The 13,522-nt window shown below is 39.7% G+C and overlaps 1 protein-coding gene across 7 annotated transcripts in view; it reads right to left on the bottom strand.

Annotated features, from left to right (window-relative positions):
- Positions 1-5,393: 5,393 nt before the first annotated feature.
- LOC115219711 (phospholipase DDHD2) overlaps positions 5,394-13,522 on the bottom strand; it is a 58,021-nt gene continuing 49,892 nt past the window's right edge. For 5 of the 7 annotated variants that reach the window (XM_036509507.1, XM_029789892.2, XM_036509508.1 and 2 more), the window contains 3 exons: positions 9,786-9,983; positions 8,050-8,188; positions 5,394-6,319 (listed from right to left, as the gene is read on the bottom strand). In XM_036509507.1, the coding sequence (XP_036365400.1) occupies positions 5,524-6,319; positions 8,050-8,188; positions 9,786-9,983 (1,133 nt within the window). In that variant the 3' untranslated portion in view covers positions 5,394-5,523. The remainder of the gene's footprint in view (positions 6,320-8,049; positions 8,189-9,785; positions 9,984-13,522) is intronic. The other 2 variants (XM_036509510.1, XM_036509512.1) reach the window with 2 other exon arrangements.

The following is a 13,522-nucleotide window of genomic DNA, read 5'->3' as shown; positions in this document are numbered from 1 at the left end:
AGAGGAGTTCCTATGGCCAGCTAGTCGTGAACACCTTCATGATGGCCTGAAATCTGTATTGTGTGTGTGTGTGTGGCACAGGCACGGCTGTGTGTAAGAAGTTTGCTTCCCAATCACATGGTGTTGGGTTCAATCCCACTGCAAAACACTTTAGGCTCTGTGCTGAGCAGTTTTTATTTCTTTACTACCCACAAGGGGCTACACACAGAGGGGACAGACAAACGGATTAAGTTGATTACATTGACCCCAGTGCGTAACTGGTACTTATTTAATCGACCCCGAAAGGATGAACAGCAAAGTCGACCTCGGCGGAATTTGAACTCAGAACGTAGCAGCAGACGAAATACCGCTAAGCATTTCGCCCGGCATGCTAACGCTTCTGCCAGCTCACCACCTTTATGAGAACATGACAACATATAAGGAGTTCCTATGTGCTGAGCAGTTTGGGAGTAGATGGAAACTGGAAGAAGCCCATCGTGAGTGTGTATAAGTCTTTGTGTCTATCCCTGCAATCACTTGACAAATGGTACTGGTTCATTTATGTTCCTGTAACTTTGCAGTTCAGCAAGAGAGACCTATAGAATAAGTACCAGACTTACCCTAGTATGGTCCAAGTCCAATGAATGAAACAAGTAAAAAAAAAACAAAAAAGAAAGACCATTTTCATAATTACTTCCTAAACATTACATGGGTCAAACAAAATTATGTTTGGGTAGAAAGCCTTCTGGTTGCTACCCACTTCCTACACTTGTTTTCCAAATGAGGTAATAACCTCCCAATCTAAAAACAACACAAGTAAGTGTGGAGATAAACAACAAGATATGATTGAGGCTTTTGCTCAAATATTGCACATGTCTACCAGGGGATCTATTTCTAGCCCCCCCCCCTTCATCTTTATTATAGTCCTCCAAGCTATAGCTGAGGAATTTAAGACTAGTTGCCCTTGGGAGCTCCTTTATGCCAATGACCTTACTCTTATTGCTGAATCGCTACCAGAACTAGAGAAGAAATTTCAGATATGGAAGCAAAGATGTACTTTTATAATTGAATGCAAGCAAATGACACCAAGGAAACCATTGTTTACAGCCATCAAACGCATCAGATGAGGGGAAATATGTACTCATGCAAACACATGTATATATATGTATATATCAAGCTTCTTTCAGTTTCCGTCCACTCGCAAGGCTTTAGTCATTGTGAACAATATAGTAGAAAACCTGTCCAAGTTACCATACAGTGGCACTAAACCTGGAAGCAGGTGGTTGGGAAACAGACTTTTTAACTACACAGCCACATACCAGGTATACTTAGCCAGGAGAGGAGGAGGAGGAGGTTAACCAATGTTCTGTGGCATGAGGATCAGAGGCTTCAGGTGTTATGGACCATAAAACAGTGTAAGAAAATCATACCATGGAAGGAGAGAAGTGTGTTTGCATGGATGATGGCTCACTTTGCAGTTAGTGATTCTGCAAAGAAGGAGGCTTGGAAGCGCCACTGAAAGGTTGCTAAATGTAGAGAATGTATGGGGAGGAGCAGAGTCAACTATCTGAATCGACAGTAGCTTAGATAAAAGCAATTGAAGATATTAAGACTTGGCCAAAAATAAACTTCTATATCTGGCTTTTGTTGACATTGCAAAAGCCTTTGACAGGGTCCTCTGCTCCTTTATCTGGTGGGCAATGCAGAAGCTAGGACTAGATGAGGACTATTTCATTCTGACCTTCACACATCTTGTGCTTAGTCCCCACATCTCATTATTATACAGCATCACACTTCATACATAAGCAATATTCAGTCTACCTTTCATTAAAAAGAAGATTCCTCTTGTTACCATTAGAAGTAATAGCTCCATGAACTTTTGCCAATCTCCTCTTGTTCTGGCTACCAGAGCACCCACCTCCATGGCTGATTATGTTGTCTTGGTAACAAGTTTTGGAAGGCTCGGGTAGAGCACCGTCTGAAACAAGCCTTTAGTATCCAGTGTCTCCAGAATTCTTTCTTGCTGAGATAGGATTACACATGTAAAAACCCTCCATCAAATCAACTCCAGCATTTAGTCCACACCACGTAAAACATCAACTTGGCTGAAACATTGTGTGGATGTGATTTGCATCTCTCTTGTGGGAACCTCTACGGCCAGCTGCACCATGGTTAGCACATGGTTGGTGAATTAAAGAAGCAGTTCAGAGATTTTGAAGAGGAGTTTCTAATGGAAAATAATTGATGTAAAATAACTTTTCATTAAGGATGTATGTAATTGTGAGGTACAACAGTTATAACTAAAAAGACCAGTCAGTTTGCAGCATGGTATGGGCAGAGAAAATGGAGAAGGCATTGCCCCAGATGAGGGAGATGTGATGGAACACCCACTCCCATACATAGGGCTCGCAGTTGTGGATGGCAGTGAGCAGGGATGAAGTCCAGGTGCCCAGAATGCCAGAGATCTCCATTGTCACAGGCTCATCTACAAATCTAGCTGAGAAAAACAGCTGATACTTTGAATTTGCCTTTCTTGGCCTGATAAGCAGTGAAGCCTGTGCTGGCAGCCAAAGAAAGTGTTGCAGCATGTGGCATCCCAGATGAGGGCAGGGTGCTATCACTGTGGAACAGGAAATTAGTCATGCAGTCTGGCCTTTCACTATCCCCTCGGTCCAGCCCTGCTAACTTGAGCTGGGAAGACTAACTTGCAGCATTTAGGCTATGCTCTTTGCTCTTTTGCTTGTTTCAGTCATTTGACCGCAGCCATGCTGGAGCACCGCCTTTAGTCGAGCAAATCGACCCCAGGACTTATTCTTTGTAAGCCTAGTACTTATTCTATCGGTCTCTTCTGCCAAACCGCTAAGTGACGGGGACATAAACACACCAGCATTGGTTGTCAAGCAATGCCAAGGGGACGAACACAGACACACAAATATATATATATATATATATATATATATATACATATATAAATTAAATTATATATTATAGAAAAATTGAATATTATAGAAAGATTAAATATAAGATAAAACACTTACACACACTTACACACACACACACAGACACACACACATATATATATGTATAGATTGTTAGCCACTACACACATTTTTTTCTCTCCTTGTTTTTTCTGTGTCCCTTTCTGTAGAAGAGCATAGGCTCGAAACGTAAAAGACTTTTTCTATTCCTGAGCATTATACTAATACATCTGTTTGTTTTGTACACCACCTGTCTTCATCTTTTGTTTTTTAACCCTTAAATGTTCGAATCTATTCACTAATTCTGCTTGTTCTTAAAATATAACCCTTTAATTTGTTTATCCCCTCGGTACCAAGTTAATTTGTTCGTTACTCTGTTCATTTCTTCAAACCCCGATTGTTTTAAGTCTACTGTCCCCAATCAAAATCTTCGCAGCCCGCCATATGCCTCGGTATGAAGATATTTCGTTCGTCCTCCGCCATTACTTTCAATCAAAACTTCCGTCTTTCCAACCCACTTCCGGTGAACCTATATAAATAATCACCTCGTGTGCTTATCTTTCATTCACCCCTTCTTGACCACACAGCGATGATCATAGCAAGCAAGCTAAGAATTCTCATTTCATCTCTTCCTGACTCTTGTACTACACACATACATTTGCTGCTAACCCTTAAATGTTCGAATCTATTCACTAATTCTGCTTGTTCTTAAAATATAACCCTTTAATTTGTTTATCCCCTCGGTACCAAGTTAATTTGTTCGTTACTCTGTTCATTTCTTCAAACCCCGATTGTTTTAAGTCTACTGTCCCCAATCAAAATCTTCATCCCCTCGGTACCAAGTTAATTTGTTCGTTACTCTGTTCATTTCTTCAAACCCCGATTGTTTTAAGTCTACTGTCCCCAATCAAAATCTTCGCAGCCCGCCATTCGTTCGCGGTTTGCCCGCCCTCCCACCCCCACCACCCATACCGGAGAACACTCTGTTTACACCATCCTCACCGGATATCCCCTCTACCACCGCCACCACTACGTGTGTCTGTTCCTCCTACCCCTCCTCCTCAATATACTTTCTCATTATGTATTTTACCCCTGCCTCTTCCCCCCTGGACAGAAGCAGCTGGCGCTGCAGCTCATCAAACGTCCCACTTAACCTGTTATCTTATGTTCCTCCTGTTTTGAAATGTGTCACTGCCTCAACCGGCTATCTCCTTCCAGCCCCCCCCCCCACTCTTGATATCCTACGTTTTACTTCCTACTTTTCATTCTGTCTAGAACCTGCCACCAACCCTACCTGTCATCGTTTCTCTTTACCCCAAACCTTCCCCACTGGTGCTCCCCTATATTACATGCACCCCCCACCACTCTCTCTCCCTCTCTCCTCTCTGCCGGAACCCCCCCCTGCCGCAATGCAACGAAAAAAGGCAATAACCGATCGTGGCCGATGCCAGACCCCTCTGGCACCTGTGCAGGTGGCACGTAAAAAGCACCCACTACACTCGCGGAGTGGTTGGCGTTAGGAAGGGCATCCAGCTGTAGAAAAAACTGCCAGATCAGACTGGAGCCTGGGGCAGTCCCTGCTCCCCAGACCCCGGTCAAACCGTCCAACCCGTGCTAGCGCGGAAAACGGACGTTAAACGATGATGATGATGATGATGATGATGATGATGATATATATATATATATATATACACACACATATACATATATACGACGGGCTTCTTTCAGTTTCCATCTACCAAATCCACTCACAAGGCTTTGGTCGGCCCGAGGCTATAGTAGAAGACACTTGCCCAAGATGCCACGCAGTGGGACTGAACCCGGAACCATGTGGTTGGTAAGCAAGCTACCTACCACACAGACACTCCTGCATCTGATATGCTTTATGATTTCATCGAAAGCAGCATAGTGTGGAAGGCAGCTACCACCATAATGGTATGACAATCAAAGATTACCTGAATATGCCTTTGAAGAGATGCAACATCAGCATTTCGTGAGTGGGAGATATTGTTACCTGTGTTCGAGTAATCTTGGTGATCTTGCTGTTGGAAGGAGATTAAAAACATGGATAAGAAACATACTCAGTATTACTAGAAGGGAGAAAAAGTGTATACTTGCAGAGTAATCTCTGAGCTCTCTAAAAAAAACGTTTATATGTTTCATCTGCAACTACTAAAGTTGCATAGCAAATATTGGGATGTGTCATCAAAGAATCTACAAATGAAAAAGATGATAGTTATCATCAGATTCAGTGGACAACCATAAAGCAAAGAAGTGGGCGCATGTAGATGTGCTTAGATAAGAGATACAAAGTTGATGAATGACAGTATTTGTTGACAACAAGGAGTGATGTGAAGTGGAAACGAAGTGGAGAGAGAACATCCAAAAACCCACTTTAACTCGCAAAATTGTAGTGAAGAAGTAGTAAGAAACACCTGAGGAATGGTTTTCATTTATTCATATCTTTAAGTACAAGTCAGTGTCTTACCTACCTAGATGTAAAATTAAATGTTACTTTGAATATGAAACTTAGTTCAGATCTGAGAGATTAAACCTCCATTCCATTTTAGTAGGTGTTTTTTATAAACCCTGTCAATGGAGGAGGTCCAACTGGCATACCAGTCGTTTGAGGACCTGTAGTGGGGGGTATCATTGATGGAGCTGTTGAAGGTGGACCCATGGGTGGAGGAAGATTTGTTGAAGGTGGACCCATGGGTAGATGAGATAACACAGGAGCAGTTGTAGGAGGTGCAATGGAGGGAGTAGAAGTTGAAGGAGGACCCATGGGGGGAGGACCAACTGAAGGAGGTCCCATGGGGGGAGGGCCTGTTGAAGGAGGTCCCATGGGAGGAAGGCTTGAAGGAGGTCTCATGGGGGGAGGGCCTGTTGAAGGAGGTCCCATAGGGGGAAGGCCAGTTGAAGGAGGTCCCATAGGGGGAGGGCCAGTTGAAGGAGGTCCCATAGGGGGAGGGCCAGTTGAAGGAGGTCCCATAGGGGGAGGACCAACTGAAGGCCTCATAGGTGGAGGGCCTGTTGGAGGTGGTCCCATGGGGGGAGGACCAACTGAAGGATGTCCCTTTAGGGGAGGGCCAGTAGGAGGTCCCACAGGGGAAAATACACCAAAATGATTTGCAGTGGCTTGAGAGCTACCAGGACTTGAATATTCTCGTCTTTTAGAATTTAATTGTGGTTCTGAGTAGGAAGGTGTTTGGAGAGGAGTTGAAGGTGAAGTAAGAGGAACAGCTGAAGAAGGAGGTGCAACTGTACTTCGGTTCATTGAATCTGGCCAATTCGTCTGAGGATAAATTCCTACTATTGAGTACAACTCCTTAAGTATAAGCAGCACTGTGTCTTCAGATTCCCTGTAAACAAAAAAACAATAAACTGGATAGACATGGATTCACAGCAGACTTAATCATAAGTGTTGTTTACACAGGTATTAGCTTTTCTGAATCAATTTGCATTGTGGTGTTCTCCCACTATCTTCTCTAGCTAGGCATGAAAGCCAAAACGTTTTAATGTCATTAAGTCTATGATGTTCATGTCTTTCCTATGGACAGTGGAGACACAGATGAGACTTCCAGAAGATAGGGTCCTTCTGTTACCAGTGTAATCTAAGAACTAATACCTATTTCTTTATTACCCACAAGGGGCTAAAACATAGAGGGGACAAACAAGGACAGACATAGGTATTAAGTCGATTACATCGACCCCAGTGCATAACTGGTACTTAATTTATCGACCCCGAAAGGATGAAAGGCAAAGCCGACCTTGGCGGAATTTGAACTCACAACATAACGACAGACGAAATACGGCTACGCATTTTGCCTAGTGTGCTAACGTTTCTGCCAGCTCGCCACCTAATACCATAGCTGGCATATATTCTCAAACACTTTACCTTCTATACATATTTTAACATCCACTTTTCTTATGCTTGTATCAGTTGGACAAAGTTTTATTGGAGGCAGTTTTTCTACAATTAGATGCCCCTCCTGTAGCCAACCTTCTCGTGTTTCCAAGCAAGGTAATATTGTAACATCTTTCTCAGAGCCAGACATTTTCACAGAATACTCAAAATGAATGACACTGTGTGACAGTAACATTCATTTATAACCATCATGTGATGTTAAGACTAGGCGACACAAACACACATGGTTGGGAAGCTGTCTTCTTAACCATAGCCATGTCTGTGCTTAGTATATATATACAAAGTAAGACAGGGGTTATGAGGGTAACCCACTATGGGATATCTGACTAATATAGGCAGAATGAGATACTTTTATCTTTAGGCTGAAACAGCTGTAAGGACCATTTTATGTGTATTATTCTTATGGTATTATTATCTTGCATATTGATGTATATTGTTTTGTTCGATTTGGATATTCCTATTTATATAAATCCTTAAAATCCTTAAAAATGTTTTTAGCCCGAAGGCCACGGCCATGCTGGGGCACCACCGCTGAAAGTTAATAAATAATATGAAATGGTAATATCTGTAAGTTGATGATTGAAATGAATTTGTTCCTCCATTTTCTTGTTTTATTTATATTTCCTGAGCGCCATACTAATACAATTGTTTGTTTGTATTCCACCTGCCTTCGTCTTTTGTTTATTTCCGTAAACCTGCCTTCGTCTTTTGTCTATTTTCATAAAGCTTCCCATTATATATATATATATATATATTATATATATATATATATATATATATATATGGTATGACTATTGCAATTACTTGCTACATTGTGCTTACTGGGTAGTCTACAGTTCACATTCTGCTCTTGTTAAAGATATTGAATTCAATGTTCTTGTCCCAACAGTGTTTGTTAGTTTGTAGTAAATATTAAGCTGAAAATCTGCAGGTATAGAAATCACCAACCGTGGCACTACACCAATGCATCAACTACATGGAGATTGGCAACAAGACACTATATTAATGTGCTTTCCTTTGAATCATTGCATGAACACAAAGTCATCTATGATACTTTTAAAACTCAATCGGTTTCAAGATATAATAATTTAATTCATTAGAAGTCAAGATGTTAGTCAGAACCAACACTAAATTAGTAGAAATACTGTACGGTTAATGACTTACCAATAGCAGCCATGACTAGTCAGTGCAAATAAATAATCGTTAAAGCTTTCAATAGGTTTCTCCTGTAAGACATAGTCAATTCTGCGTCCTTCATTTAACAGACCCATGCTGATTTCCTCATCATGACTAGAAGCAATGGCTGAAAAATGTTTGAAAGAAAATTTCAGTGAATATAATCCTCAAACAGAAAACTTGGTATATTTTAAACATATAGAATCAAATAAACGGAACTTTTCGGTTTGAACGTGTTTTTAAAAATAATTTCCACGTAACTAAACAGTTTTAAACTTCGTATACTGGTAGAATGTGTTTATAAAACATCTTTTTCTCTTGGCTTTTTTGAGAAAATTCTATAGTTTGTAAGATATTTGTTGTTTTTTTTCTTCAATTTCTGCAATTTCAACCAATTACTGACGTCTATTGAGGTAAAAAACATTCTGTGCCGTATGAATATGTCCCTCGTTTAAGAAACAGATTGGGTTTATTTACATTTGTGAAGAAAAAAAAGATACCCTTCCCCCAACCCCTAACCAACCCTAAAACATTGAAATGCAATAGATCGATACTAGGGTCATAATTATGGGTGACAATTTCATATGACACTGCTAGAAAAAACTGCTGTTCAATCCGAAAAGATCCAAATAAACCTATCAGACTACTGAAGTCATCATTAAAGCAAGTTAGTTTCTATTTGGAGATCAATTCCTACAGCCACCAGTTAACCGAGGTATTTTGTTTTTCAGCAATCACAACAATTGAAGTCTTAACTGTAAAACACAGAAGTTTCCTTAAATTATTTAGCTACTTGTCAATAGTGGATGTTACCGTAAACTAATTTTCCTTTTAGTTTAGCTGTGTAGAGGTGACAAACTGAAAGAGAACTATTTCAACCGATCCATCAAATCTACTCTGGATTGGCAATGGATACTAAAGAGATTTGTTTCATCATCATCATCGTTTAACGTCCGCTTTTCATGCTAGCATGGGTTGGACGGTTCAATTGGGGTCTGGGAAGCCAGAAGGCTGCACCAGGACCAGTCTGATCTGGCAGTGTTTCTACAGCTGGATGCCCTTCCTAACACCAACCACTCCGTGAGTGTAGTGGGTGCTTTTTACGTGCCACCGGCACAGAGGCCAGATGAGATATATTATAATATTAGTTTATATTTTTACTTTTGCTATGGAATAGTCTGGCGGATTTTCTGCAGTTATGATCTTTACAGATCAATGTAGCTTCAACACCAATGCTTGCAGGGGAAATGTTATTGTGAAGGGAATTTTAGAGGATTGACATTTTGAGGATGAAGGAATAGGAAAAGTGGCCAGCACAGGATCAATGAGGGACAAGAGGAAAGGCAAAAACAAGGAAACTTTTAAATAATATAGTTCCAGTAGTTGTGGAGATGTCAAAAATGTTTTTAATGAAACAAAGACTATTAATTAGAAATATTGAATTTCTAAATGTCTCAACAAGACATGAGCGGCGGTGGAGCAATAGAGTGGTTGTATAAAGTCAACATAATGTGACAGTCCCATGAAGGGAATTACACACACCGCTATATAGCTCTAGGAAGCATCGACACTTCCTAGGGCTACATAGCGGTGGTGTAGTTCCCTCTACGGGACTGTCAAGTTATGTTGACTTTATACAATCACTCTAAAAACTATTAATTCGAAAATGAAATATAAAGTAGGGTTTTTTTTTTTTTGTTTTCCCAGAAAATCTGTCCACTTACATGCAGTTTCACATTCATCGTCAGTAACAACTAACTGGTTAATAACATCACTCATTTCTTTTTCTACATGTTGTTCCAGTGATTGGTTTGAAGTGTGAGCTCTTGCAAATTCATTGATTGAATTCCAGGTACTCTTCAGGGAATCCAGAAATCTTTGCTTCAGATCAGAACCAACTCGGCTGAGACTTTCTCGCAATTCTGAAATCAAAAGAGACAAAATATCAATCCCAATTCAATGTTTTTGGATTGATGCTTAAATGCATCTTTCTTTATTATTATTAAGTACCAGGGATTAACTATGTAGTACTTCATATAAATCGGAAAATTCATCTTTACTACTAAATGAAGATGAGGGTGGTGGTAAAATAGCAAGGGAATTAATTAAAAGGCAGTATTTTTTTTCATCTTACATTCTTAATTCATATCTGACCATTCATAATTCTAGGGTCAATAAGTACAAGGTTTCAATTCAATATACTCTTTCACATTCCCCTTGTAAAAAATAGCAAGATATTATTATTATTATTATTATTATATAATCATCATTATTATCATTATTATTATTATTATTATCATTATTATTATTATTATCATTATTATTATTATTATTATCCTTATCATTATTATCATCATCATCATCATTATTATTATTATTATCATTATTATCATTATTATTATTATTATTATCATTATTATCATTATTATTATCATTATTATCATTATTATCATCATTATTATTATTATTATTATTATTATTAACAGTGGTAAATTAGCAGAAACTGTATACACTCATGCAGTTTTTAGTTATAACTCTTCGTGTTCCGTGTTCAAATTGCATAATGTCAACTTTATCATCCCTCTGGTGTTGATAAAAAAGTACAGATAATAAAACAAGAGTGAATTTATTTGACTATGTTTCTCTCCTTCATAAATTGACTTTGTAGTTAATGAAAACTGTTTCTATTATTACTAGAATATTTGTCCTGAGCTTGTCTTAACAGTGATTCAAGTACACTAACATACAAAACCATCATATTAGTTTCCACACTAATTTACTAATAAATAATAAACAATCTTTCAACACATTAAACTGTCAACATTCTACACATGAAGTAGGAAAAAACATTATATATACTGAATTTTCAAATTCCCAACAAAATCACAAAAATTCAATGTACAATAGATATATATTTCTTTATTGCCCACAAGGGGCTAAACATAGAGGGGACAAACAAGGACAGACAAAGGGATTAAGTCGATTATATCGACCCCAGTGCGAAACTGGTACTTTATTTATCGACCCCGAAAGGACGAAAGGCAAAGTCGACCTCGGCGGAATTTGAACTCAGAACATAACAGCAGACGAAATACGGCTACGCATTTCGCCCGACATCCTAACGATTCTGCCAGCTCGCCGCCTTAATATATGTACTACAGATATAACAACACTAAACATACACCCCAAACAAAGCATGCATCTCAGGCACATTAAGATCATATAACATCATCACATATTCTTTATTGTGCCCTACTCAAGTCACATAATTGCCATCATATATATCAATACACGTGTATTCTGATAAATGTGATTCTTAATACAACCACAGAAGGGAGCAAATCCAGCATCTAGTGGGAACATGTCTCCCAGATTCCTGCAGCAGTCAAAGTAGAAAGAGTGAGATATATATCATCATCATCATTTTAACATCCACTTTTCCATGCTTGTATACGTCAGATGGAATTTATCGAGGCAGATTTTCTATGACCAGCTGCCTTTCCTGTTGCCAACCTTCACCTGCTTCCCTATGGCCAGACAGGTTTTCATGGAATACTGGAAATGAAGGACAACACTTGCATGGTTATGACTCTTGTTTACAACCTTCATGTGATGTCAAGGCAAGGAGAGACACACACACACACACACAAACATACATACATTCTTTCGTCCCTTTGTTTCAATCATTTGACTGCACCCATGCTGGAGCACCACCTTGAAGGGTTTTAGTTGAGCAAATCAACCCCAGAACTTATTTCTACTGATCTCTTTTGCCAAACCAGTAGGTTACAGGGACATAAACACACCAACACTGGTTAACAAGCAGTGGGCGAGGAGGGGAGGGGGCACAAAGACACACACACACACATAAACAGGCTTCTTTCAGTTTCCGTCTACCAAATCCACTCACAAGGCTTTGGTTGGCCTGAGGTTATAGAAGACACTTACCCAAGGTGTCACACAAGTGGGACTGAACCCGGAACCATGTCGTTGGGAAGCAAGCTTCTTACCACACAGCCATGCCTAGGCTCCTTTCAATTTCCATCTACCAAATCCACTCACAGGACTTTGGTTAACCCAGGGATATAGTAGAAGACACTTGCTCAAGGTATCACACAGTAGGACTGAACCCAGAACCATGAGATTGGGAAACAAACTTCTTGTCACACAACCATTTTTGCACATATCTATTTATCTATTACTCTTTTACTTGTTTCAGTCATTTGACTGCGGCCATGCTGGAGCACCGCCTTTAGTTAAGCAAATTGACCCCAGGACTTATTCTTTGTGAGCCTAGTACTTAATCTATCGGTCTCTTTTGCCGAACTGCTAAGTTACGGGGACGTAAACACACCAGCATCGGTTGTCAAGCGTTGGTGGGGGGGACAAACACACACACATATATATATATATACGACAGGCTTCTTTCAGTTTCCGTCTACCAAATCCACTCACAAGGCTTTGGTCAGCCCGAGGCTATAGTAGAAGACACTTGCCCAAGGTGCCACGCTGTGGGACTGAACCCGGAACCATGTGGTTGGGAAGCAAGCTACTTACCACACAGCCACTCCTGCGTCTAAGCATAAAGGTTCAGCTGATTAACCCTTTAGCATTCAGATTGCTCTCTCAAATGTAAAGTTTGTTTATTCACATTGTCTTAAATCAATCATGCATCATCTTGTAGCCTCAAAGTTTCGGTGATGTGATTGTCTACCTTAAGAATGACATCACAGGGTAGATGTCAGGGGCTGGATGTGGCTGATTCGATCATAAAACAAGAATATTTGGGCCAGATACGAGTCAGTTTAAATGCTAAAGGGTTAAGATGCACATACATTGTATACATATTTCTTGTCTCCCCCAAGATAAAAACCTACAACTGCCTGGGTAACAGTGTCCAGTGAATGCTATATAGTATGTGTAATATTGTTACTTAGTCCCAGAGGAAGCCTTTGATCAAAGGCGTTACAGTCGAGACCATTCTGTCTCTTTTCAGACATTGCATCACATTATTCAATTAATCCTTTTTAAGACAGCAGGACAGAGCAGCTGCATAGAAGATTTCTTGTTGGCTTGTGTTATCTTATATCTGTTTCAATCATTAAATTGCGGCCATGCTGGGGCACTAACTTAAAGAACTTTTAGTCAAGGGAATTGACCCCAGTACTTATTTTCTGTAAGCCTGGGACATAAACAAACCAACACCAGTTGTCAAGCAGTGATAGGGGACAAACACAGACACAAAGACATACACACACACACATATATATGTATGTGTATATATATATATATATATATATATATATATATATCATCATCATCATCATCATTTAGCATCCGTTGTCCATGCTAGCATATGTGTGTGTGTGTTTGTGTTTGTCTCCTAGCATTGCTTGACAACTGATGCTGGTGTGTTTACACCCCCGTCACTTAGCGTTCGGCAAAAGAGACCGATAGAATA

This window comes from Octopus sinensis, linkage group LG15 (assembly GCF_006345805.1).
Source record: "Octopus sinensis linkage group LG15, ASM634580v1, whole genome shotgun sequence".
NCBI lineage: Eukaryota > Metazoa > Mollusca > Cephalopoda > Octopoda > Octopodidae > Octopus > Octopus sinensis.
The sequence above is the reverse complement of the archived record's forward strand: the minus strand, read 5'-3'. Positions and strand labels throughout refer to the sequence as shown.